At 34.2% G+C, this 27612-nt stretch overlaps 1 protein-coding gene across 1 annotated transcript; it reads left to right on the top strand.

The window, feature by feature from the left end:
• On the top strand, positions 1-27612 carry LOC111046086 (protein unc-119 homolog B-A). Its single transcript, XM_022331577.2, has 6 exons — positions 1-502; positions 6066-6149; positions 8362-8478; positions 11042-11156; positions 13117-13289; positions 27381-27612. Exons 1-6 carry the CDS (start codon positions 427-429, stop codon positions 27497-27499), a joined length of 684 nt encoding a protein of 227 aa, XP_022187269.2. The 5' UTR covers positions 1-426; the 3' UTR covers positions 27500-27612.

Genomic DNA, 27612 nt, shown 5'->3' with positions numbered 1-27612 from the left:
TGTGTGGTGCATATTATTATTGCATCAGCTGATATTTGTTTACTAGGTCGAGTCAGTTCAGAGTTCAGATACTGTCTCTCCCCCGTTTGAGTCAAGTATTTATTAGAACTTCTAGATATTCTGATAAATTACCGCTCAATTAATTGGGGTTAATTTTTCAGGGAATATCAATCAACTGTTATTAATGCTGTAGCCTCGGATTAATCCAGTACAATTGTTTAACCTGTCTGAACCTGAAGGTTTAATTACTGTACATTTCCATCATATGATAAGTAAACTGGGACAAGTCATAACTGGTGCTAAACTGTGATTGAAACTCACAAATTATTCATTTGATAATTTTTTTTAATTGAATCTCAAACCAATCACATCAATTTCCAAGTTTATATGCCCAACGTGATCTGAGGTTACTTCAAATTAGCCACAATGAGTTTGGTTATCAAACGAAATGAGAATGAAACAGTCAATGGAAAGCAGATCAAGCATTCTCAGGACATTTCTGGTGAGTAATCTTGTTCCAATGATAGTAACCTGTATCCTGCTTCAATATTGATGATTGATATGATCCTGAAATGTTATTTTTTGTTTCAATTAAGTATCAACTTATTGATATTCTTTTCCAATAAAGACCTAACCTAAATATAAATTTCTCAACTGAATACGTTAATAATGGAAATTTCTCAACTGAATACGTTAATAATGGAAATTTCTCAACCGAATACGTTAATAATGGAACAGATCAAGTGAGATTCACTTCAAACTTCAAGAATGGTTCAATGGGAAATTTTGTGATAACTGCTGACATTATGAAGTGAATCTCACAATATCTCTTATATTTTGTGATATTATATTGTACCTAAATTGGCAATCCCTTCTCTGTTACGTCTTGTTGAGATTTTAAATTAATATGCTAATACCAATACCAAAGTAGTCTAAATTAAGATTATGAAGTGAATCTCACAATATCTCTTATATTTTGTGATATTATATTGTACCTAAATTGGCAATCCCTTCTCTGTTACGTCTTGTTGAGATTTTAAATTAATATGCTAATACCAATACCAAAGTAGTCTAAATTAAGATTATGCAGTCGGTTGTAGGCCTCAAGTAAAATTACTTAATCTTGTTTGTAAAACAGGGCAGCTGCTTTTTGGCTTGTTTGCTAAGATAATTATTTTACTAACTTCATTAGTTACATTTTTTTATTATTTTATAATATTTTTAAAAAGTGCTAAAGAAATCAGTTTTTTACATAACATGCATTCGTTTTACAATCCACGCCTAGTGCAAGGGAACCTTTTTGCCTTTTCTCAGCATTAAGTTGAATTCCCACGTATCAGTGAAATTGTTGGTGCCGTGAGAATATTATTTCTATGACTTTCAATGGTACTATCCATACTCGCTTGTCCAGGCTGAATGGGAATAGTTATGTATTAGAACTAAATGAATAATATTTTCACATTCGCTGATACTGATAGACATAGGCTATGTGGGAATTCAGCTTTATACAATTTCTTATGAAACAGTTATATGATCTATAAGCTATAAGTATTGTCCTGTTGTAAATGTATAAATTTCATTTATTTTTTCAAAAAATGTAATTTTTGGTATGGGTGAATTCCATCTAAATTAATGAAAATAAACATATAAAAGCATACAAAACAGAAAGTACTGTATAACATAAGAAAACTGATAGGTAGCAGTTGGGATGCTCAAACAACAGTAGTCAGAACATCAGCACTTGTTCTATGCTTTTCAACAGCAGAATATGCTAATCCTGTTTGGTAATTCAGTATATTCAGTCCATGACCGGCAGTCGCCAGACTTCGTCAAAGTTTAAAACAATTGAAACACAAATAACTTGAGATGGCTGTAGATAGTTCGTTTCATGTGGCTCTGTAGATGGACTGCAATTCTAAATTATGAAACAGTCTCAAACTGGTCCACAAGTCCAATGGTTTCATCATCTCTCAGTGAGTACAGAGGGTAGTTAATGAGTTTTTCACGTACCAGCCTGAAAAACTTCCTATACTCCAGCTCACGAACACAAATCGGCAGTCTGTTGAAAAATTTTAACGTCCGTAAGGGGTAGCATTCATGTGCTTTCGACAGTCTGGAGTAGGGCAGGTCAATGTTGCCTCGTCTTCTGGTATCGTGGTGGTGCAGCTGGCCCCTCTCCCGGTAGGAATGAACCTCACTCCTTAGGAGCCGTAGGGAGCTGTACATCTACTGACTGTAGACTCAGTATTTTCAGACGTTTGGAAATTGGCCGGCAGTGCTCCAGGTAATGCGATGACGTGATGACACGAAGAACTTTCTTCTGTAGAAGGAGAATCCTTTCACAGCTACCCGCATGGCCCCATAGTACTATTCCATAGCTTATAAGACTATGGAACAGGTAGGCTGAGATTAAGTAGTTGGCAGACACATGACGCTTCATTTTCCGCATCAAAAACGACCAGTCGATTGCACAGCATGCCAATATGTCGTTCCCACGATAGAGTGGGGTCCATCTCAAAACCCAAGAGTTTGACCTCCACCTCACCACGAGCCACAAGCCTGCAGACCACGCCTTAAGGTGCACACCAGGTTCTGTGTTTTCCCCTCATTAAGACACAGTTTGTTTGATTTAAACCACTGGCTAGCCTCTTCTACAAGTAGATTTGACTGGGCAACAGCAGTTTGGGGGTCCTCATCCTGGGCCAGCAGGGTGGTATCATCAGCAAAAAATAAGGCTCTTCCATGCACACTGAAGTCGTTGATGAATACATGGAATCAGGAGAACTCCACGTATCCCATACCTTTTTCAAGTCTGCTTATGCTAAACATATGGTTCTTGCTCTGAATGAAACATGCAATATGTTTGAGGGCTCCCACATATTTATATTTATTTTAACAAAAGAAGTTTCCAGGCTTCAACTCAAACAAAAAAGAAGCACTTTACTGTTAATAAAATAAGTGATTAAAAATCTATTTAAAGAAGCTGCTTACTACCTTCAAGTCATTAATATGTTGATTATTTAGTTTATTTAAAACAAATTATTTTCAATAATTGAAAAAATTCTTCAACTTATTTAAGGTTTTTAAACTGTATAGCCTATCTGGGATAGACGTAAGACTAAATGTAGAAAGACATAAGATGACGGTAAATGGAAAGATGTTCTTACACTGCATAAACATCAGCATCCTCATGATAGGTTGAAATCGAGCAAGAGTTTTCTTTATACCCCAGTAAATGATAAATCTACTCCCTCAATGGCAAGGGGAAACTTGTGGACAGTCAGAAATATAGATTTCCATTGGTGGATCCCAATTAAAGAGGATACCACCCCCACTAGAGAACATAGAAGTCTCTCAACCGACTAAGAAGTGGGGTTGAAAGAACAAGGGACAACATGAAAAAATTGAATTATCTGAGAGAACCTTCAACACTATGTGAGTGTGGTGCGGAACAGAGAACTCATTCATACAACTGTCCATAGTCTCCTGCACATTGGATGCTCTGATACAGCAGGCCAGGCAGAATGCAATAGAGGTAGCGCATTTCTTTCCTGAAGAAGGTTAAATTTATTTTTCTTATTAGGCTATATAGTAGCTGATGGAAATCTTCATCTATTCGATTTATACATGTATGTTTCATGTTGATTATAAATGCAATGCATGTCCCTGACATGAATAATAAAATTCAAATTTATTCATTTTTATCTATAATTTGAAACTACAGTCTTGTATTGCAAATTTTCTTGTACTATAGCACAAAGAAGGATGCTCTCAAGCAAGAATGAAGGAGTGATAGGATCATTTTAACTTCGTGACTATACTTGATACTTTGAATTTCTATGCCTCTTTGCGCCAGTATTCTAAAATATGCGATCTAGAAAATAGATCATTTATATCCAATATATCCAAAGTCTTGATCGTTAGCCAGGTGTTCCCGGATAGATCGCGTCAAAAAATAAAGAAAAACTTTAAACTTGATAATGAAGATGGCGTGGCATCACAGTCCCTCAAAGCTATCCCCAAGGAAATCATTGACACTGTAATAGCTTCTTTCAATCAGCCACCTTGACAGCCTCTTCTTGAAAACACTTATAGGAAGATCCCTCACTGAGCCCGGCAGCAGGTTGAAGTGCCAACACTGGGAAAGAGTCCTAGTGTTGACAAAACGACAAGCAGAAGCGTTATTTTTGTAATTTTGTTTTATCTTATTATGTGCTTTTTCAATGTTTCAAATAGTTTTGTAGATAGATAGATAAATGTCTTTTATTTTCACTTTATAACATTACAAGAAGTATGTTTATTGTTTAGTTCGAATTATAAATTTCTAGAATAGTTTGAAAAATCACGTTGACCTCCATTTTTAATCCACCTATTTCCATAATTGATTTGAAAAAGAAACATGTTCATTATTTGTATTTACATTGGGATCTCTATAGAATAATAAAAGAGGAATGCTTGCTTTCTCTATGGTACCATATCTCGGACGTTGATGGAAAATTATGATGGAAATAGCAGAGCTCATCACTAAGTAAAATACACTGACCTTTTATCGACTGCAATTACTTTCCTTCTCGGTGAACACTTTGAAGAAGTCCACAAACGCTGCTGCATCACTATTATTAATACATAAACGACAGTCATTTTATGCCACACTGGGTTTGAAAGAAAATATGACTACGCGTATAAGATCCTTGTAGGCGATAATGATAATATATCAGATCTATTTTCTTGTAGCTTGAAAGAATATTGTATGAGAATACTATTGAATTAGCCTAAAGTTGGTTTATCTATTGAGGTGAAATAAGAGAGATGTCAGTTCCACTGCACCTCTGTTTCTAGTGTAAATTCTATCTATTGAATTCTCTTGAGTTAGACATAAATTTTTATAGCTTCTTAGGCTATAATTTACTGGAAATAATTTTCACATTTCTTGAACTTTATTCCCGTAATAAGGTCTAAAATACCGTATCTCAGAAAAATCGAATATAATACTGTACTAGTAAATTTATTTGAATCGTTCAAATAGAAATGAGAATCTAAATCATTTTACTTTGTGGAAATAATAATTTAAACAATTTTCTTTTCAAATTTAATTGATAAATGAAAGTATATACAGCTTCAGTACGGTATTACAATTCTTTAAATGCTCGTCAATTATAAATCAGTAGAAAAGTCTTGTTTCTATCAAGAACTGTTTTTCCCTGAGGATGATATTCAAGTAAGACTCAGGCTGTTTTTGAATGCACATACACGCTGAGGCGGCAATGGAAGAGCATAAATCACATATTCAGCTATCATATATAAACACTGACCGATTGGTGAGAAGCATAATCGTAGCACTTATAGTGAGGTCCACGTTATAATGACAGTATTTGATCAACTTTGGTTTTGCTATCCTTGTCTATCATTCGACAAAGCCGGTGGTATTATCCTTTTCTAGGTCCACAACGATACCAATTATGTTTTTGATTAATTAATGAAGAGAATCGGCATCGCTATTCTTCTATCTTTATCCACTGCCATTATAACGTGGATCTCACTATAGCTGTAAGTGAATAGTTCGTGCCAATTTCCATGATTGAAAATTAATAATGGACGAACTTCAACAATACTATCCTACTTAAATTTTATTACACCACTTTTCAAATATATTGATTTTTCTTAGAGGATAAATGATAATCATGAGTTCAATTGAATGGCTGTCAGCCTGGAAAACACGCACTTGATTTTTTTAGATTTATCACTTGTAAATTATTTCAAAGTTTGTAATACCAATTCAATAATTCTATTCGTAAACTCAAAATCAAGAACGAGTGGGATTAATGAGTTGATGTTTTTGTATTGTAAGCTAAGCTCTCTAGTAAGCAATAAGCTGTCGCTTACTTTCATTCTTTCATTTTCAGCTGATTGATGCGATTGTATGGATGTAAGCATGCTACCGTTCTCCAATCCATTTATCACAGAGGAGTCACCAACCTCATTCAACCTTCATATTCACTATCTTTCTTCATCAAGTGTTAGTAACCTTTCTCATGCCATTGAAGTATTTTGTTTTTTTCTTTCAGAGGATGTTATGACGGAAGAAATTCTTCTGAACAAAGGAGTTGTTACCCCAGATGATATCTTGAAGTTACCCTACATTACAGAAAGTGAGTTGATATTTTATCAAATGAAAGCTATATCATTGATTTCATTGATTCTAATTTTCTTATTTATTTATTTATTTACAATCCAAATAACACTAATGTAATAACATTGAAAGATAAAATAATAAGGTAGTCCTTGTGCTATTTTTCTTCAAAATTTACAGGTGACAAAGTCCAAGATAAGGTTAGAATTTCACGTGTACAATTTTTAAAAAAAAATTGGTCCAAAATAAACATTAAAACTATAAATTTTGAATTTAGATGGCTTAAATTGATAAATTAATTAGAAATATTCCACTCAATTACCACTTTTAACTAATAATATTGAGTTATTTAAGAAATTTGGAACCATTCAAGAAACACAAACTCGTAAACACTAAAGCTCAGCTGAGAACATCAAATTCCTAATTCTATTCTATTCAAATCCCTATTAAATCCATCACGTGTTTGTTGAAACTTTATATAGTATACATATAATTTTGTAGATATTCTATTTTCTTGTGCCAATCCAACATTTTTTATTGCTTTAGCTATGCTCAAGACAACTAATAAATCTTATTATTACAAATTCTAATTATTGTAAACTATCAATCCTGATATCATATTATTTCAATTTTTAAGATTCCTGGTACATTATATCAATCTTTCAATTAAATTCATATGAAATTTGAATTGACATGTATAAATATCAAAGTTTGTATCTGAATACACTAAAGCGACATATACATTATAATTGGTAAGAAGTTATATCCCAGGAAGTATATCATATAAGGATTTTTTTAATTAAATGATAATTTCCATGATGGATTGTGAATAAGTTCAATCTTATTTTGCACTTCAATATTATTTATTATTAAAATATGGGAGAGAAACATTCGTTGAGTAATCCTTGAGTTTCTGAACAAATCAATGCAATAATCTTTATATTTCATGATATATTCATTGTGAAACATGGTTGGATTGTCAATTCCATTTTATTTATTATTTTACTTATATGACTATGGTTTGATGTTCAAGGCTTTGCAAAGGCTAAAAATAAACTTTCTGCTCGTGATATTTTTCAAAGTTTTTTGATTTTTATATCATCAAGCTATCAAAATGAAAAAGTTTTGTCAGGAAAACATTTTTTTCTGGTCATTACTTTTTGAGATATGAGCGCCTAAAGTTTACAATTTTAGGACAGAACATTTCAAATTCGGTACAATATAAATCCATGAGATTTAGAGGATAGATTCTTCATGGTATTGTTGATCTAGTAAAACAAAAATTTTCTGAAAATATCAATTTTTAAGATAGTTATTCAATTTACTAAAAATAACCAACAATAACTTTTAGTTGAGCTATTTTTGGTAAATTGAATAACTTTTTCAAAAATTGATATTTTCAGATATTTTTTGTTCTACTAGATCAACAATACTATGAAGAATTCATCATCTGAATCTCATGGATTTATCTCTTACCGAATTTGAAATGTTCTGTCCCAAAAATTTAAACTTAAGGCGCTCTTATCTCAAAAAGTAATGATCGGAAAAAAATGTTTTCCTGAGAAAACTTTTTCATTTTGATAGCTTGATGATAATTACACGAATCGGAAAACTTTGAAAAATATCACGAGTAGAAAGTTTATTTTTAGCCTTTGCACAACCTTAACCAATACCAACACATTTCCAGTTTTTCAGCTTTGTGTATGTACAGCGGAAAATGTGTTGGTTCAACATTAAAATATAGACAAAGTAGAATACTAAATAAAGTGAAATTTTCTATGCAATCAGTGTTTCTACATTGTGGAAAAGTTCCGCAATATCAATATGTAATCAACAAATTCTATCTGAAATGAATGATCACTTATTGGCTGTTCGGAGCATCATTATGATTATACATCAGAATGCTCAATACGCATTCTAATAAGCATGAACATCATAATGACGTATGCAACTATTCAAGCTCTTCACATTACACTAGTGTAATATTTTATTAGATCAGTTCAAAGATACAGTTCGATTAATCTTGAAAAAATAAAATAATCAATTAATCTTATTTTATTAGATCAGTTCAAAGTTACAGTTCGATTAATCTTGAAAAAATAAAATAATTAATTTTCTCAATCAAATGGTCTGATGGATAACCTAGAGACTTTTCCCTGGTCACTTATTGTATTTCTAAATGAAAGGTAAATGCTAGGTGGTTTGAAAATAACGGAGAATTGTTGTTTCAGATTATTTATGCTCACCTGATGCAAACATTTATGACATCGATTTTGTTAGATTCAAAATCAGGGATCTTGAAACTGGCACTGTTCTCTTCGAAATCGCTAAACCAAGCATGCCACCAGGTTTGTAATAGCAATATGTATTCTTTAGGTTTGTTGTATTCTTTGTCCTACAAATTTAGTCTGATTTTGCAAATTTTGAAGATTGTGAATAAAGCTAGCAATTTCTGGTACAAGGATTCGAGTTTGCTGTATAATCTTATCAGCTGGCGGACTGACTGACATTTGCTCAAGAATTTTACTGTTGGTTTCAGTTCAAATTCTTTTATCGAATCAAGAACATTTAGAACATGGTAAATGATGAATCCAAATGATAAAATGCAATACAATTCTGCATTATTGACTAGATCATTTGAATGACAGCAAAAAGGTAATAAACATGTGCTAATGGGGAAATCGACGTACTCCACTATGGCAGGATTAGGACTGTCAAACAAGACAGTTGGAACGATTCTATGATTTTTATTTGAATACAATTAGTTAATTGAGTAGATGTTGTTATTAAAACTACTTTGAAGTTATTGAAACGAATTATTTGATTTTGATATTCTCTCACTGATCACACTACTGTTAAGCCGGGTCCAGACGCCCAAGTTTACCATCAGTGTTTTGCTCAAGCAAAAGACGGATCGTTTGGTTCAAGCAAAAGATGGATGTAAAATTGCGTCCACACGCATCCGTCTTATGTCGTCCGTTTTCCTATTTTTGTGCTCACAAGCTCAGTTTGTCATCAACTATGGAAGAGCTAGTACTCTTGGCCACTCTTGTTTTGTGTGTAAAAAATAGGAAGAAAGGTAGAGTTCATCGTTCACGTTGGAGTAGGGACTGGTTATTAAAAAGACACAAATTTTCTCACGTTGCATTGCTTCGAGAATTGCAAGATGAATCTGAAGATATGCTTATAGTTTTGTTTTTATGTTCCTCATTTACGGCAAAACGCGACAGTAGATTTTCATGAAATTTGACAGGTATGTTCCTCTAAATTGCGCGTCGACGTATATACAAGGATTTTTGAAATTTTGCATTTCAAGGATAATACAAAAGGAAAAGAAGTGTCTTTCGAACGCAAATATTACCGTAAAAATCAGACTATAGACATCATAAATCAGCTGTCGAGTGATTATTTATTGCATGCAATTAATATCCCAATGTAATTTGGTAAAAAATCAGCTGTCATGTGGACTATTAATTGCAAGCGATGAGGCATGCAATATTGATAACTCGATGTAGCTCATTATTTTTCTCCCGACTTTTCAACTCGGTAAGCTTTTAATGATATTAGCATATTTGTTTACAACAAATTATTAGCATTCTAATGCTAATAATTATATTTAATATTAATAATTATTGTCGATACAACTAAAATCATAATATCAACATCAAATTCTGAGAGCATCATGAGAATCAAGGAAGAAAAAAGTGTTATATACAATCGATAAAAAACTTGCTTATTTTCAAGTACTCGCGAGGCATTTTATTAATTTGAGGGCGCTGAATCCGAATCTGAAATCACAATTTCTCTATCTCCATTTTTACGCGATTTAGGTTTTGGTGGATAGGCAAAAGACGGATGGTTTGATGGAAAGAGATTCCCGGCCGATACATTTTAAGTTTGACGACTTAAGCTTGAAGACCCATCCGTTTTACCGTCCAGACGCAACGACTTACATGCTCCGACTTTTCCTTGAGCAGAAGACTGAAGCTAAACTTGAGCGTCTGGAGCGGGCTTCAAGTTGATCAGTAATATTTCCAAAAATATTATTTAATTTCTACTTATGTAATTTTGAGGAGGAAAACAGGGGCGAGGCATGACTTTTTGACCCTGTCATCTCTAGGAACAATTCAGTTGAAATTTTAAATGAAAGCTGCACCCCCTCCACTACTTAAAACGTAATAATGTTTCATTTTAGACGATTATTTATCGAGCAAGATGACATCTACTGTAAGATAAGTTTACTATTCAAAATCATCGATTGAAAAGTCTAGAACTTGGCTAAATCTCAAGCTCGGAAACTAGCCCTTAATAATTGAAAGATTGAAATGAATTTATAATAATGATCAATATATTAAAAAATTGCAAACAAAATAATTATCGTACAGTTTGCAACACTGGCGCGGAACAGTGGACTCGTGGAACCGTTTACTCCACCATCGTTTCCGGGGAGAGGGAGAGTGATGATGCAGAAGAGTGGTGGTAACGAATGCTAAATAGCATTACTGGAATAGCAGATTTTTGAGAATCACATTGAACGGATGGAACTGATGATGCAGTAGTCTACTTTATTCAAATTTGGCGCGCTCGCAAAAAACTATTCTCTTTTGGTTTCTTCACCTTTTTCTTTTGTAGTTATTTCAAATATTTTCAATTTAATAATATAAACATTACATATCAATTTCTGTCCAGTCATCGGCAAATCCAGAGATGACCCGACGCCTCGCCTCTGGAGGAAAAGTATTAATTTATTCATTTTACGAATACATCCACAAAGCGAACGGCGCTAGCCTAGTCATTTGTTATGCTGGGAATTTTTTGGTGTGTGTATGTTTCTTGAATAAATGTCAATCATCGAGAGTCTCCACAATGTCAATCAACGTTCAGTTTTAACTAAGATTTATCTACTTTTAGGTCCCGAAGAAGGTGATAATGAAGCAGAAACCGATGATCCTGATCCCAATGCCGGAAGATTTGTGCGTTACCAGTTCACTCCTCAGTTTCTCAAGTTGAAGACGGTTGGTGCAACGTAAGTTCCCAAATCTATTATAATACGAGGATTGTTTCAGAATTAAGTTACACAGGCAAGAAAAGGCTGAAATTAAGTTAAACTACTTTTTCATAACTCTGTACATGGCAGGAAAATGCTGAAATTAAGTTACACTATTTTGTCATAACTCTGTGCATGGCAGGAAATGGCTGAAATTAAGTTACACTATTTTTTCATAACTCTGTACATGGCAGGAAAAGGCTGAAATTAAGTTACACTACTTTTTCATAACTCTGTACATGGCAGGAAAAGGCTGAAATTAAGTTACACTATTTTTTCATAACTCTGTGCATGGCAGGAAAAGGCTGAAATTAAGTTACACTACTTTTTCATAACTCTGTACATGGCAGGAAAAGGCTGAAATTAAGTTACACTACTTCTTCATAACTCTGTACATGAAAGGAAAATGCTGAAATTGTCAGGGAACCTCCAGGTTTACTGGCAGTGGTGTAACATTGTCATCCGACTACCATGATTCATTCGTCAGTTACGAGCAATCCAATATGGAACTGACAGCTGACACTCACTCCTACCGCCGATTTGAAAATTCGAAGAGTAATCCGTTTTTTACGGGAAAGAATGAAAATTTAGAGTTGTGTTGAGTTGACGACGTTATATTAAGAACAATTGTTTCTCGTTGAACCAATCCTCTGTTGAAGGAAGAGTAGCAACGAACAACGTAACGGCCATCAATCCATTTCACATGACCAAAAATTGTTGAGGATAGGATGTCCGAAAACACCGACAGTAGCCGGGCCGGTGTCTTGCGCTTAACAAAATTCATTAGTAAATTCTCTCTTCAAATGTTGAAATTAGCCATACACACTACACAACTTGCGGTGAATTTCAGTCGTACTTTTATTTCTCAATTCAGCTGTTAATTTCTGAGATTATAAGCTTTTAATTTTGAGCTTATGAGCTTATAATTTCTGAGTTCATAACTTAACAATACTTGTAGCTTTGTGAAACGTGCCCCAGGTAATCATACCCAACAAATTGTTGAAGTCAACAAGACTTCGGCTTGTATTATTGCACAAGAAGTTTGATGGTATGATTATGATAATAATGAATCATCTACTACTTTGCAGTAAATGAAGCATACAATGGTTTAAATCCTAAATGAAGAATAAAGTGTAAGGGACACTTTACTTTGAGTGAACTAGTAAAATTGATACCGTATTATTAAAATCGATACTATCTAACTAACCTAACTCTCAACTATCGATATTTTAATATTGATATAAGCGATCAATGGTTCACTCTAATGTCTAGTAAATTATATGCATTGATGTAAGAACGTGAAATGTACGGGAATTGTACGGGAACTTTCTGAGCCTGATTCAGTGGACACCCTGAATAATGAATCATCCATTACTTTTCAGTAAATGAAGCCTACAATGATTCAAATCCAAAATGAAGAATAATGTATAAGGGACACTTTACTTTGAGTGAACCAGTAAAATTGATACCTTATTATTAAAATTATCGATACTCGATACTATTTAACTAACCTAACTCTCAACTATCGATATTTTAATATTGATTTAATATGTGATCAATGTTTCACTCTAATGTCTAGTAAATTATATGCATTGATGTAATGTAATGTAATATGCAATGTTTTGAGCTATTTACTCTGCTTGAATCAATGGCTAATTTTTTGATTATCATGTCAAATGAGACTGAAATTGATCAATTTAAACTATTTTAAAGCAATTTTTTTAATTTCCAAAGTTTCTTGGTCAGGGAAATTTCCCCGGGAATATTTCCGACTCACTTCACTCTTATCTTGTCTCTCAGATCAGACTGTAGTTCACTGTGTTCTCTAGTGACTGAAATTTTTAAGACGTTGATTATATATTCTAAAATTCTTTTCTCGTTTGATAAATTAGTATTTTAGTGTAAATTTCAATTTGATAATGAAAAATGTGTGTTTTAGTGTGGAGTTTACTGTGGGAAGTCGACCGATCACAAACTTCCGTATGATTGAAAGACACTTCTTCAGAGACACCCTTCTCAAGAGCTTTGACTTTGAATTTGGCTTTTGCATTCCAAACAGCAGTAACACCTGTGAACACATTTACCATTTTCCTACACTTTCTTCATCTCTCGGTGAGTTGCACATTGTTAGAACTATTTTTTTACAATTTCCCAGTCGCTTAGTTACAATTTCTCATTTGGTGCTCATCTGTGGTCTAGGGTTTTGAAAATAAAGGTGAAAGCTGCTCCATATTCAATGTTACAAAATTTGAGAACATAATTATTTATTTTTCTGAATATATTTTATGTGTGTAATACTTCTGAATATATTACTGTATTATTATCATTATTTTTATTTTTTAAATCTCAACTCATTTCTAGGGAACAGACTAATTGTCTATGCTAGCAATGCCATCAAAATAATTAAAAGTTTTTGAAGAATTTTGTTTTCAAATTTTATCACATTATTTCTCTTTATATATTATTGTTTCATATTCATAGCTTGAGGATGCACTGTAGGAAAAAGAAAAATATTTGTATTATTTTATAAAATGGCAAATAAATTGAATTGAATTGCGATTAGCATTTTCGTCCGAGCGATCGCATGTAAACGGATCCAGTGGCCGGTCAGCCCAAATGAGATCTCTATATCTGGGACCTGTTCCATAATGGCTTTGTAATACAGGGCCTGCATCACAGGTATTATTAAATAAAAAATGAAAATACTCTAATATCAGGTCATATTAAATATTCTACCATCCTAAAATCACCTGTTTAATGTGTGAATCTTTGATTTCCTGTTAACTGTTTGGCTAGCCGCATACTGAGACGCGACGCAACACGATGCTACGTGAGTCTGCTAGACGAGTTCATATCATATCATATGAACATTGTATAATGATCACATTGAGACGAGGCTGGAAGATGTGACATGGGGTTGATAATAGTACAGAATCGCGCCGCACTCGTAGCTCAGTTTTGTGGATGAAATTATTTTCTGTGCTTCAATCATGATCATCGCTGCTATAGCACATTTTTTTTTTTGATTTGTGCTGATACATTCCTTGACAAGAGTTACAAAAACTCGTTTTGAGTAGCGCATGCCTCACGTGCTGGTCTCGCTCTAATATGCGTCTTCTCAAGAATCAAGCCTTACTATAGTCCGTAGAAAATTTCTTTTGACTTGGAGGAATATGCAGCGCAGAGATCAGCCAATTACAGTGATGAATAGAGTCATAGGTAGAAGCGCAGTTACCAATTTGTCGATTAGAGTCAGTCGTCTGAGTGGTTTCAGACAGGAAACTTCGCATGTGTAGTATGAGCACATGAACAGTCACTAGAAGTTAGAGAACGCTGGCCGGTTCAGAACGGCAACATCGCGCCTCTGTATCCCTACCGCTGTATGCTTTCTCTGCTGCGCATGTCCCTCTCAAGTCAAAACTATTTTTTTACAATTTCCCAGTCGCTTAGTTACAATTTCTCATTTGGTGCTCATCTGTGGTCTAGGGTTTTGAAAATAAAGGTGAAAGCTGCTCCATATTCAATGTTACAAAATTTGAGAACATAATTATTTATTTTTCTGAATATATTTTATGTGTGTAATACTTCTGAATATATTACTGTATTATTATCATTATTTTTATTTTTTAAATCTCAACTCATTTCTAGGGAACAGACTAATTGTCTATGCTAGCAATGCCATCAAAATAATTAAAAGTTTTGAAGAATTTTGTTTTCAAATTTTATCACATTATTTCTCTTTATATATTATTGTTTCATATTCATAGCTTGAGGATGCACTGTAGGAAAAAGAAAAATATTTGTATTATTTTATAAAATGGCAAATAAATTGAATTGAATTGCGATTAGCATTTTCGTCCGAGCGATCGCATGTAAACGGATCCAGTGGCCGGTCAGCCCAAATGAGATCTCTATATCTGGGACCTGTTTCATAATGGCTTTGTAATACAGGGCCTGCATCACAGGTATTATTAAATAAAAAATGAAAATACTCTAATATCAGGTCATAAAAAATATTCTACCATACTAAAATCACCTGTATAATGTGTGAATCTTTGATTTCCTGTTAACTGTTTGGCTAGCCGCATACTGAGACGCGACGCAACACGATGCTACGTGAGTCTGCTAGACGAGTTGATATCATATCATATGAACATTGTATAATGATCACATTGAGACGAGGCTGGAAGGTTTGACATGGGGTTGATAATAGTACACAATCGCGCCGCACTCGTAGCTCAGTTTTGTGGATGAAATTATTTTCTGTGCTTCGATCATGATCATCGCTGCTATAGCACTTTTTTTTTTATTTGTGCTGATACATTCCTTGACAAGAGTTACAAAAACTCGTTTTGAGTAGCGCATGCCTCACGTGCTGGTCTCGCTCTAATATGCGTCTTCTCAAGAATCAAGCCTTACTATAGTCCGTAGAAAATTTCTTTTGACTTGGAGGAATATGCAGCGCAGAGATCAGCCAATTACAGTGATGAATAGAGTCATAGGTAGAAGCGCAGTTACCAATTTGTCGATTAGAGTCAGTCGTCTGAGTGGTTTCAGACAGGAAACTTCGCATGTGTAGTATGAGCACATGAACAGTCACTAGAAGTTAGAGAACGCTGGCCGGTTCAGAACGGCAACATCGCGCCTCTGTATCCCTACCGCTGTATGCTTTCTCTGCTGCGCATGTCCCTCTCAAGTCAAAAGTAATTTTGTACGGACTATAGTGAGCAACCCAGGCTGGAGAACACGTTAGCTGATTTGTCAGCAGCTGTTTTATTGAAAGCATTGGGAAGAGAAATACTGTAGTGCAAACTCAAGTTGCATTGAGTTATAAAATATTGAATTTTATCCAACAGCAATATTTTCTTTATCTCTAGAGCTGTTTTTTGTCTATTTTAACATGTTGTAATGTACAAATGTATGCAATGATAAATATTTCAACTGAATAATCAATAATTGCAGATTTCTTATTGTGCTTCAAACAATAATACAATTTTATCTAATCTACAGGACCTGTAATACAGGCCGCCACACTCTTTATGCAAAAATCACTGTATTACTCTTTTAAAATGTATCAATAATACAGGTGGATCGCCTGTAAATTGTTTCACATTTGTAACATTTTATGAAACACACAATTGTAATTTCAACTAATAATACAGGGATGTTACCTGTAATACAGGCCCTGTAAGTTTTATTAAATATGCCTTAGTGTTCAATTGAGATCACCGAGTCCTTTTCTCCTATCTTCATCTAAGTATGTTGCGTTTCATTCATTATATTTTTAAATTTCATTATGGAATTACTATTAATGTCTATTACTGTCCTGAACTACTGTTACCAAGTCCTCAACTTGTCATACGGCAGGCTACTTCAGCTCCGATCAAACTTTGTGACTTTACGCAGTAAATAATAACTTGATAGCAATAAATTGATAGTGTTTTATTAGTCCTTCCTGCTTATAATAGGTAGTTACAAGAAAGATTAATACAGAAAACATACCTGTGTTGAGGAACATTTTATACTGGGCGTCTTGTACGTTAAAAAATGAAACTCCTGAAATGATATCCTCAACTATTGACTCAAGCATGGTTTCACCTAACTCGGTCAAGACATTTGATCATACTCAGATCAGGTATAGATAAATAGGCTGCCTTTATTTTAACCTGGAGGGTGAGGTATGACTTACAACAAGCGAACTGGAACATATGATTTCTACGGTGATACTTACTATCGATAATTCTATACTTTATTATTTTGTAATTGTATTACTATGACTTTATTTATCAATTACCTATATTGGTCCACAGTTAAGTAAACGGAACACGTGACATCCTTTTTAAAAAGATTTATTGTTGAAACAAACCGGCATAGTGACTGCCCAAAATACATAAATGAGAAAAACAATCTTAATTACTAGAGCTTATATACTATTCTAAGTGCTGTATCAGCTACTATACAATAACAATGGGTATAACTTCTCCCCACCCAAGTTTGGAGCTGACCTCAGCGACCAAAAACTGATAAGACCCAAAATACAAAAACTGGTTAAAACAATATTAACATAATACTCAACTATGTTATCAATACATACTAATACAAAAGTTTAAGAACAATGTTTCAAGTGGGAGTTTCGGTTGGGAGGTACGGTCCGCCTAAGTTACAAGCTATTTGTTTCTTATCAGGAATATTTCGATTACAAAATTTCAATGAGATTTTACATTTGTAATAAATAACTGAAATTATTATCAACAGCACAAAAATTCCAATTGGGATAAGAATATAATGAAGTAGGTAATTGCATTCAGCTTTAAAATCGTCTATAATTTCTAGTGGTTCTATATTGAGATTAGCTTTATGGATCAAGTCGAAAGATAAATTTGTATGCATAGTGTTTTGGCAGGTTGTTCCGAGGGTAAGGATACAATGCTTCCCCAATAAACTTATGCTTCTAAAAAATTAAACAGCTTCTCTTATTCTTCAAGGTTCAATAATTGAGTCTTCCTTGGATAAATTGTAATGTTTTGATTTTGTTTACTTATAGTGCAAGTGGTAATATTGAACATTAAATACTTTTTTATGACTTGAATGTATCTTATAAAAGGTTGAGCCTCACTTATAACCAAAGATTTACAATCATGAAGGTCCTTATCGTCTAAAAGTTGACTTATACACGTATTAACTATTCTAGACATATTCTTATAATAATGATTATTTCTTATTAGTAAACAATCTCCTGCAAACAATGAGTTATCTTTTCGAATTATGAAGTACGGATGTTCAACAATTGTTCGCAATTCATTTCCTTTTACGACTGGGTAAGACAGGAGAAAAAATGTCTCATGCATGAGAATACAAAGGCAATTGTATAAAATAAGTAATGAAATCATCTTTTACATGACAATGTGCTGACCCTAGCTGCCACAAAATTTCGGGTTCATCAGAAATGAGAGACAATTTAGCCGAATGAATTAATAAAGACAATTCGTTTCTAGACAGAATACTTGAATGGATTATGTTTAGTCGAAAAAATTCTAAGCTCACCATAATATCGTCTATTTTATTTTTTATGAGAGTAAATGTGTTGAATAAGAAAGAATGTTGTTGAGTTAGCTCTATTGAAGTGAATTGAGTGGTGATTGAATTAAAATAATATTTCAGTCTGACATTGTTTGCATGAATGACATCAATCCCATTGTTAAATTTGTGTATCAAGTTGCTATTGATTGACAATTGATTTTCGACATTATGCTCTAAATGATATTCCTTTGCTTGCACTTTCTCTAAAATTTTGTCATATTTCGCTTTGTCGTCAGCGTCCATATTTCCTGTAATCCAGCTAATTGCGGAACCAAGTCCGTTTATGAGATCTCTCTTAATTCTAAGATTATTTATATGAATATGATAAAATTTTAACTTAATATTATCTAAATACAAACGTAAAATATTACAACGATTCTTATCACTATCGTTAGCTCTTAAAAGGTTCACAGAGTCTTCAATATGTTTTAGTTCAACATGTAGTCGTGTAATGTTTATGTTGTGCATGTATGTGTATGTGCCATTTATAATGAAGGAGTTGTGTACTTGAACTGGTGTAATGCCAGAAGATTTGGTCAAGTCGGTTACTGGGACCAGCAGCAGCAGAATGAGGAGCATCTTGTTTTCAAACTAATCTATTATTGTTCTTTTCAACTGTTTTCCGTGGTCGTTTCATCCTATTATGATGCATTTTGAATGGTCGTTTGTGAATTGCTCTGGGATTTGTAGCAACGTTTTGTTGTTTATCATATTGTACTTAAGTTCAATTAGAGTGGAGTGAGTTCGTTCAATTAACCCTTGCGAGTCTGGATGACCAGGGGTAACATAATAAGGTTCGACTTCATAAAGTTTTAGAAAATCACGTAAACCAGTGTTGTCAAACTCTGCCGTTGTCCATCTGGACGATCTTGGGGGTTGGATAGAGAGAAAAATAGTCGAAGAGATGGTCTTTTACCTCGATTTGATTAAGACTCGTGAGGGGGTAGACTACGAGTCGTTTGGAGAAGCAGTCGATGATTGATAAAAATTTACGTTTGTCATACTGAAAGGCATCAAGTTGCAGTTTTTCAAAGGGCTTTGTAGGAGTAGGGGGTACTTTGTATTCTGCACGAATGGGGCGACGTTCGTATTTAGTGTTCAAACATATTGGGCATTTGTTTATGAAGTTAGTAATATGACGCATCATTGAAGGCCAATAGTAACGTCGTCCAATGTGTGAGTAACTCTCCGAAATTCCTCTATGATAGGTTTTTCCAGTATGATAATTGGAAACTACTTCTTTTTGTTCAGTAATGTCAAGATTAACTTTTTTATACCGCTTAATCTTAACTGAGGTGAAACTTTCCTTAATGACTTTAGCAAAGTTGTTGAACATTGATTCGTACTGATTACTCAATAAACCATCTTTTGAACAATATACACCATACGTGGTATTCGGTTTCAGGTATTCTAAACAAAATTTGTTTATGTGTTCGAAATCTAAGGGGTCTTGAAAACAGAGAAGGAGTCTGTTCTTATCAAAAAAAATTTGAAGGGTAGGTGTTTTGTTTCCGCGTTCAATAAGTATCTGATTATGTTCAACGTTCAATATTTTATCGTCGTCTACTATCTGAATTTGTTCATTTGAACTGTCTGCTGAATGAATTGTCGCAAGGCCGTCAGTGTCATTATGAATTGGTAAAGCATTGTCGTCAATTTCTTTAGTTGGTTGATGAGTATCGGTATGATCGGCATTGTCTTCACGAAGAAGAATATAGTCATTCATATCGAAAACAGAGCTACCAGTACCACAATCATTATTTTCCATACCATGGGGCTCAGAAGTATTAGCATTAGCATCATCGTGATTATTGAATCGAGTTAAAGCATTCGCGATGTCATCAAGATAACCATTAGGATCATCTATCGGTGGTGGGTCATCGTTACTATTGAACTTAATCAAATCGTCTATGTTTATGTCGTCAAAGCCATGAAAGGGTAGGTCTTCGTTGCCGAAGCCTAAAAAGTCATTATCATCATTGTCCATTAAATTGATGGGCTGCGAGGGTATGCGGGACAGTGCATCTGCCACGTGATTGGTTTTTCCCTGCACGTAATTAATCTCAAAGTCAAATTCATCTAAAAGTAACTTCCATTTGAGTAGTTTTGAATTAGTTTCTTTTATGATTATAAGCCATTGTAAAGGTTTGTGGTCTGTTTGAATCAAAACTTTTCGTCCGTATAGATATGGTCTGAAATGTTTGCATACCCATACAATAGCAAGAAACTCTTTTTCTTTAGTCGATAAGTTAACCTCGCTCTTATGAAGTGTTCGTGATGCATAGGCTATTGGGAGGTCATTACCATCAAACTTCTTGGACAATACACCTCCGATGGCAAAGTTGCTGGCGTCTGTGGTGACAAGAAACTGTTTCGAGAAGTCAGGTAATTGTAGGATGGGGCTGTTTTGTAACATTAGTTTCAAATTTTCAAAAGCCTCCCTGTAGTCCTTGCTATAGGGATTGATCTTTACATCTTTTCTCAAAGCAGCAGTGAGTGGTTTAGCTATTTTAGCATAGTTTCGAATCATTTTGCGATAGTAACCGGTCAGTCCAAGAAATTGTTTGATTTCTTTGGCGGTCTTAGGGATTGGAAAGTTTTTTATGGCTACAACTTTAGAGGGGTTAGGCATCACACCTTTTTCTGAAATGATGTGCCCTAAATACAACAACTCACGCTTGAAAAACTCAGTTTTATCAAGTTGAATTTTCAAATTGTGTTCTTTTAGTTTCGTAAATGCCGATTTCAAATGCTTTAAATGTTCCTCAAGGCTATCGGAGAAAATTATTATATCATCCATGTAGACCAGTACATTGGTCATTCTTGAAAAGATGATGTTCTTGGCCCTCTAAAACGTAAGGGGTGCATTCTTTAACCCAAACGGCATACGTAAAAACTCCGTGCTCTGTTGAGAAAGCTGTCTTAGGTACGGATTGCGGGTCCATTTGGATTTGATGAAAACCGGAGGCCAGATCAATGGCTGAAAAGTATGTAGCCCTGCCTATTTTGCCAAACAGATCTTCAATGTTGGGTAGGGGGAATTTATCATCAATAGTTTTATCATTCAATTTACGGTAATCTACTAGAACCATACGGATTTTCCGCTTGCCTGATGCGTCAGGTTTTTTGGGAACCACCCAAATAGGGCTGTTGTATGGCGAATTGGAGTGTTGGATGATTTTGTTTTTTAGTAGTTTGTCGATTTCAAGTTCAATGTCTTCCCTATAAATCTGTGTGTATCTGTAGTTTTTTGTGTAGACGGGAAGATCGTCTTTCGTATTGATTGTATGTTTTAGCAAATTTGTACTACTCAAGGGATCATTTTCTCGTTTTATTATTTCAGGGAACTGCTAAACTAGGCTAGCTATTTTAAGTTTTTCTTCCTCGTTCATGTGACTTGTTCGTAATAGAGTTGGTATATCTTGAATAATTATATCTGCCAAGTTTTCAGGACAATTGGTCGTGAATTGTTTTGGCTCTATAATTTCTTCTACATACATGGGCTCCGGATAGATAGTCAGAAGCTCATTTGAAAAAACAACACATTTACATCTATTGTCAGTGATTTCTACAATACCTTCTTCAACAGTATGTTTATCTGTATTCACTTTTTTAATTAATCCTGTTGTTACATTTGGGGCTGACTTAACCGGGATTGAGATCACGTTGTAGCCTGGTTGTAATGTAACACTCTTATTATCTAGCAAAAACAACAATTTTTTCATTCCATCCTTATATTCAAGTTTATCATTAGCAAAGTTTACATTCATCTTAAACGCACGTAAAGTTTCATTTCCAAGAAGTATGTCATACTTAGTGGAGAAATCAAATATATACATCTTTATTCTATGGGGTTGTGAAAATACATTTTCATTGTTGAAATAGTTATTTGTGCAACTAGTGCGCAAAGTGACAGTTTTCTGCACCGAAAGAAACGTTTACGACCGAGCCGTAGGCGAGGGCGGAATGGTTTCTTGAGTGCAGCAGAGGAACTTTGCGCACGTATTTCACATAAAATTTTTCCTACAGTTACCATTGAATATGAAAAGTGGGTAATTATGGGTAAAATTGCCTGAAATGCATCAAATGTTTTTCTGTGTAATTTTATTATTAAAACCTTAATTTATTGTCAAATTGAATAATAATGTAGTAGTAAATGAATGAAGGCGGCTGTGTGCTGAATGTTGTCCACCACTACAAGATTCTTATAACGTGCAGCACAGTCACAGTTACCAACTTAATTTTGATTTTGCTGCACTGGTGCTCCATATAACCTACTAACTATTTTGCGTTGCCATGTTGCAAATCTGGTGTGCAGGAAAAATTTTTCCCGCACTAGAGCGGAAAAGTGATTCTTTGCGTTCTGTAATCAGTGCAGCAATGGCCACTTTTCAACGTAACTGTAGGAAAAAAATATATTCGTTTCCTTTACTTTCTCCATTAGGAGTTATTACAATAAAGTCTTTCTTGTATCGAGTGATCTCAGGAGAGACCAATGATGGATGCATATAGTTTTTAGCAGATCCTGTGTCTACTAGCCATTTTCTTTTCTTTTGATCGAGAAAGTAAGGAAGAGATTTGTTTAAGATGTTCAAGTCAAGTCGCTTGGGGGGTCCTCTGAAAAACTGGGGGCCTGAGCCTAAAAAATGGTTGGTGAGTTTGTTGAGTGATTCAGTCAAAGTGTTTATTTGACATAGCATAGCTTCAATCGGGTTTTGATTGTAGCTATCTTCTGGTTCTTCCTCTAAGGGCCGTTTGCACAGTATAGATTGCTAAACTCGATTAAGTTAATCCAGTTTAAGTTAATCTGAAAGTTTAAACTTGAATTGATTTTCTCAGTGCATTTACTAATTCAGTTAGCGTTAAGTTGGTAATAGAATGTCATCGTTTATAATATAAAAGTCATCGTTTATAATAGGAAGGCTGATTTTTACAGGAAATTTGTTATTTGTTGACAAAACACCAGTAAATTGAGGTTATGTAGCTACTATTTCCTCGTTCAAAATCCACAGAGCTGTAATCTGTACAGTAATAAAAGTGAAAAGCGATCAAGAAATTCTTCAAAAAATGATGAAATGCTATATTACTATCAGAAGCAAACTTATATTTAGTTGGCACCAAAAAATTATATTCTAGAATGTAAGATAAAAACCTTATTTGGTTATGAAAATCTACTTAAATCTACTACGGTCTTCCTCGTTTATTAGAAATCTCTCAAAAGCAAAATATCTCAGTTATGTGTTATTAAAAAAATACCACTGATAAAAATTGTCTTATTTTCTATCAAGTGGTTTATTTAATCAAATACTAAATTGGCACTTGCTTTACTCAAGCAAAACCGTTAAAAAAATTCGGTATCATCCCAGAAATTTAAATGATTCGTTTTTCGTCCAATTTTTCTCAGTTCCAAAATTTCTTCGCAGTCATCTTTATCAATCGCATTAAAAACTTCTATCAATTCCTCCAATGATTCATTATAACTCAAATAATTATTATCGTCTACAGAAGCATTAAAAACAACCGTCGAAAAATGATTTACTATCAGCTGTTTCCCCTTCAAATCTTTACAGATGTCAAGTTAATCCAAATTATTTGGCTTAAACCTCCTGCTTTGGAGGTTTAAACTTTCCCAGAGTTTGAACTCAATACAGAGTTTAAACTGGTACTGCACAAACGGAATTTTAGTTTAAACCAAAAAAAAATAGATTTCGTTTAAGCTTTAGCTTAATCTTACACTGTGTAAATGGCCCTAAGTAGTTGACTTGATATGGTGATGTGTAAGTGTAGAGGTGCGTAGTGTTGTTTGAGTGCGCATGCGCATGGACGGACCAACCTTACCACGAGAGTGAACTTAGGTGCGAAATTACTGTTTTGCTGCTGAAAGCTTTGTTGTGGAAAACGTTGTTGTTGAAAGTTTCGACGATAGTTTTGTTTTTGGAAGCTTTGATTTGAACAATTTTGTTGAAAGTTTTGGGGGAAGTTAGTTTGTTGAACATTGTGTGGTGAAAATAGTTGTCTACTTTGGAAGGGTCTGTGTGTTTGTTCGAAAGAATTGTCGTGTGACCATTGTTTTTGAAAGTTTTGTTCGTAATTAGGATTTCTAAATGTTAATTTCAACTGTAACTTACAACTGATGATGTGTGAGCACACACGAAAGCATGCTCCTGTAAAATATTAATTTTTATTTAATTAAAGTGGATTTTTGACAATGTTCTAAGTCTATTCAATTATGGAAAAGTTCCACAACATCAACATTCACACTACAAACTTAATTTTCTAAATATTGTTGTGTTGTTGGAAAGTTTCCTACTATCTGCCCTGTTCATTGTTTCAATAGTGGTTTTGTAGCGTAGTTGCTGTAATACAATACTACAATCGTTTATCAACTTATTCCTAGCATCATCTAGGTCTTGTACTTGTAGTACTTGCAAATGTGACCCTAATGTTGGGTGAACTCCATGCACAAAAGTGACAAGTGTAGCATTCAGTTGACAAATCAAATTTTCTAATAATAAACCTGTAACACCATCTACCTTATACTTAGTGATTACATTTGTACGTTTTTCATTAAGTCTGTTCAAAAATTCAATAGGATGTTCCCTTTGATAGGATTTCATCACAGTCAACTCAGCAATGAGTTCAGGTACAGATCTGTTATCAGCAAAATTTTGTTTCAGTGATTTTATCAAGTCTTTTATTGAAGAACAACTGTTGTTGAATGCTATTGCTTCGGCTGGTCCTTCAAGTTTGCACATAGCAGCTTGGAAGAGAATCCAGTGATTAGCTTCTTTTTCTTGAATGTTTTCAGCACAGTAGCCGATAGAAAGGTCTTCGCAAGTAGATATGAATTGATGTAACTTGTGAGAAGTACCATCGTAATGGGGTATGTATCTCAAGAGTTCATGTGGAATAGGTTTAGTGATTGTTGCCATTTTTGAAATATCTGAAGTTGAAGATACGACTGGATGCAGTTTTGAGGGTTTGATGAAGTTCTTTTGTTTGGAACTCACAACTGGTTTGGAGAGCGTACTTGGATCGTCCTGGTCCTTGTCCATGGATGAATCCGTGTCGCTTGGTTCTCTGTTGGTTAGGGGCCGCCAGGACGCCAGGGATATAGACCATATAGACCATGCTATTGAAAGCAGCAAGTTTGTGAGAAATAGGATGACAAGAATGAAGAGGAATGATAACATCAGTATGGGTTGGTTTTCTGAAAATAGAAAACTTGTGAAAACCAGTGCTATGATCTATTCTTAAATCTAGAAAATTCAATACACAATCCTGTTCTACCTCTACAGTGAATTTTATACTCTGATGTAATCCATTCAGATAGGAAAGAAAATTGTCTAGTTGTCTGTTACTTCCTTTCCATAAGCAAATAATATCATCAACATATCGAAACCAGTAAACAATTTTATCTTTGAAATGACTCTTTTCAATGATTCTACTTTCTAACTTATCCATAAATAATTCAGCTAGGAGTGGTGAGAGGGGTGACCCCATTGCCAACCCCTCTCTTTGTTCAAAAAATGTCATAGCACTGGTTTTCAGTTTTTCACAAGTTTTCTATTTTCAGAAAACCAACCCATACTGATGTTATCATTCCTCTTCATTCTTGTCATCCTATTTCTCACAAACTTGCTGCTTTCAATAGCATGGTCTATAAAGCACTAACAATACCTATGAGCCATCATGATTTTGATATTGAGATCACTAAAATTAAACAGATAGCTGTCACAAATGGGTATGAAGAAAGTATGGTGGACAGATTATTGAGTAAAATTAATAGAAAAGTTTCAATTAATTCTAGCTTTGTAGGCTCAAACTGTGAGGAGAAGACTTGGATAACAATCCCATATTTAGGCCTTGTATCTGATAAAATAGGTAGGGAATTGAAGAGGAATGGATTTCATGTTGCTTTCAAGACCAAACCGATTTTAAATAGTCTATTTAGCTGGAGTAAAGACAAAATTGATATTTGGGATAAAAGCGGGGTGTACAAACTTAAATGTGATGATTGTAATGCTTGTTATTTGGGTCAGACTGGTAGAAGTTTCAAAAGTAGAATTAAAGAACACATCAGAGATTGGAATAAACAAAATGGGGAATCTAACTTTGCAGAACATTTGATAACAAATAATCACAAGTTCACAGTTAAGGAGAATGTTGAGTTTCTGCATGTTAATAACAAAGGCAGATCTTTGAATATTCTAGAGGCTTTAGAAATAACAAGAGTAATTAAGGAAAATTCCCAGTATAGTTTAAATGACCAGATTCATTTCAACCAGTACAACACTACGAATTTAGTTTTATCATAAAATTGTAAGCATACATTAGTCAATAGTTTTTCCATTTACATATTTGTTTTATTATCTTTCACACTTGTTTTCTTGGTTCTTATTTTGTACTAAAAGTAAATTTTATTATCATGGCGATTCTGTTGCTTAAGCCGCCATTTTGTCACACCGTTGAGGGGGAGGAGACTGTCTAGCTAGGCCAATGGCAGGCGTTCATGCCCTCGACCAATAGCAGTACTCGCCTACTAGTATAAATTCTGCTACTCTTGTATTTAGTTTTAGTTTATCAGAGATTGACAATGGTGTAATAACCGAAACCGGTCTTTCTAATTATCAATAAATCAGTGGTTTTTTGACAATTTCTTAGTCTTTTTCATTCAACAATAACAATGGGTGTAACTTACGACAATAAAATCTTTTTATTCATTTATTATTTAGTACGCACTTGCAAAGCGTACTCAGCTCGACCATTTTCAAATGATTTGAACGATCTTGGTGAAACTGGGCAGTGGTCTTTCCCGAAAGTTGTCCATAGTTTTCTGTGTCATTTCTAGTGATGTGGTATATATTCATGTTGTATAAAACGCTTCGAAACTGTGGCAACCACTTGTGGCAATATTTGATAATGTAGCTACTGAATCTAGTATATCAGTACATTATAAATAAGTGGTTACGACAATCAAGACGTTTTATTTAATTCAAACTTTGATTTGATTTTGAATATATATACTCGTAGGTTATACATAGGACGTATGTATCTTTTGTTGGCTAATGTTCAATGTGTGTGTGTGAGTGTAAAACATTTAATGTAATACTGCATTTCCAGTTTCAGAAATGATCGCCCACCCTTTTGAGACACGTTCAGACAGTTTCTACTTTGTGGATGATTGTCTAATGATGCACAACAAGGCAGATTATGCCTATGATGGAGGCCTCTCCAAATAAGATCTCACTATTCACCCTACAAAAATATTTGTTCGCACTTAATTATTTATCCAATTGATGTATTACTACCCTAGTCCTTTTGTTAAAATATAATTGATATTCTGAAAACATAA

This window comes from Nilaparvata lugens, chromosome X (genome assembly GCF_014356525.2).
Source record: "Nilaparvata lugens isolate BPH chromosome X, ASM1435652v1, whole genome shotgun sequence".
NCBI lineage: Eukaryota > Metazoa > Arthropoda > Insecta > Hemiptera > Delphacidae > Nilaparvata > Nilaparvata lugens.
The sequence above is the reverse complement of the archived record's forward strand: the minus strand, read 5'-3'. Positions and strand labels throughout refer to the sequence as shown.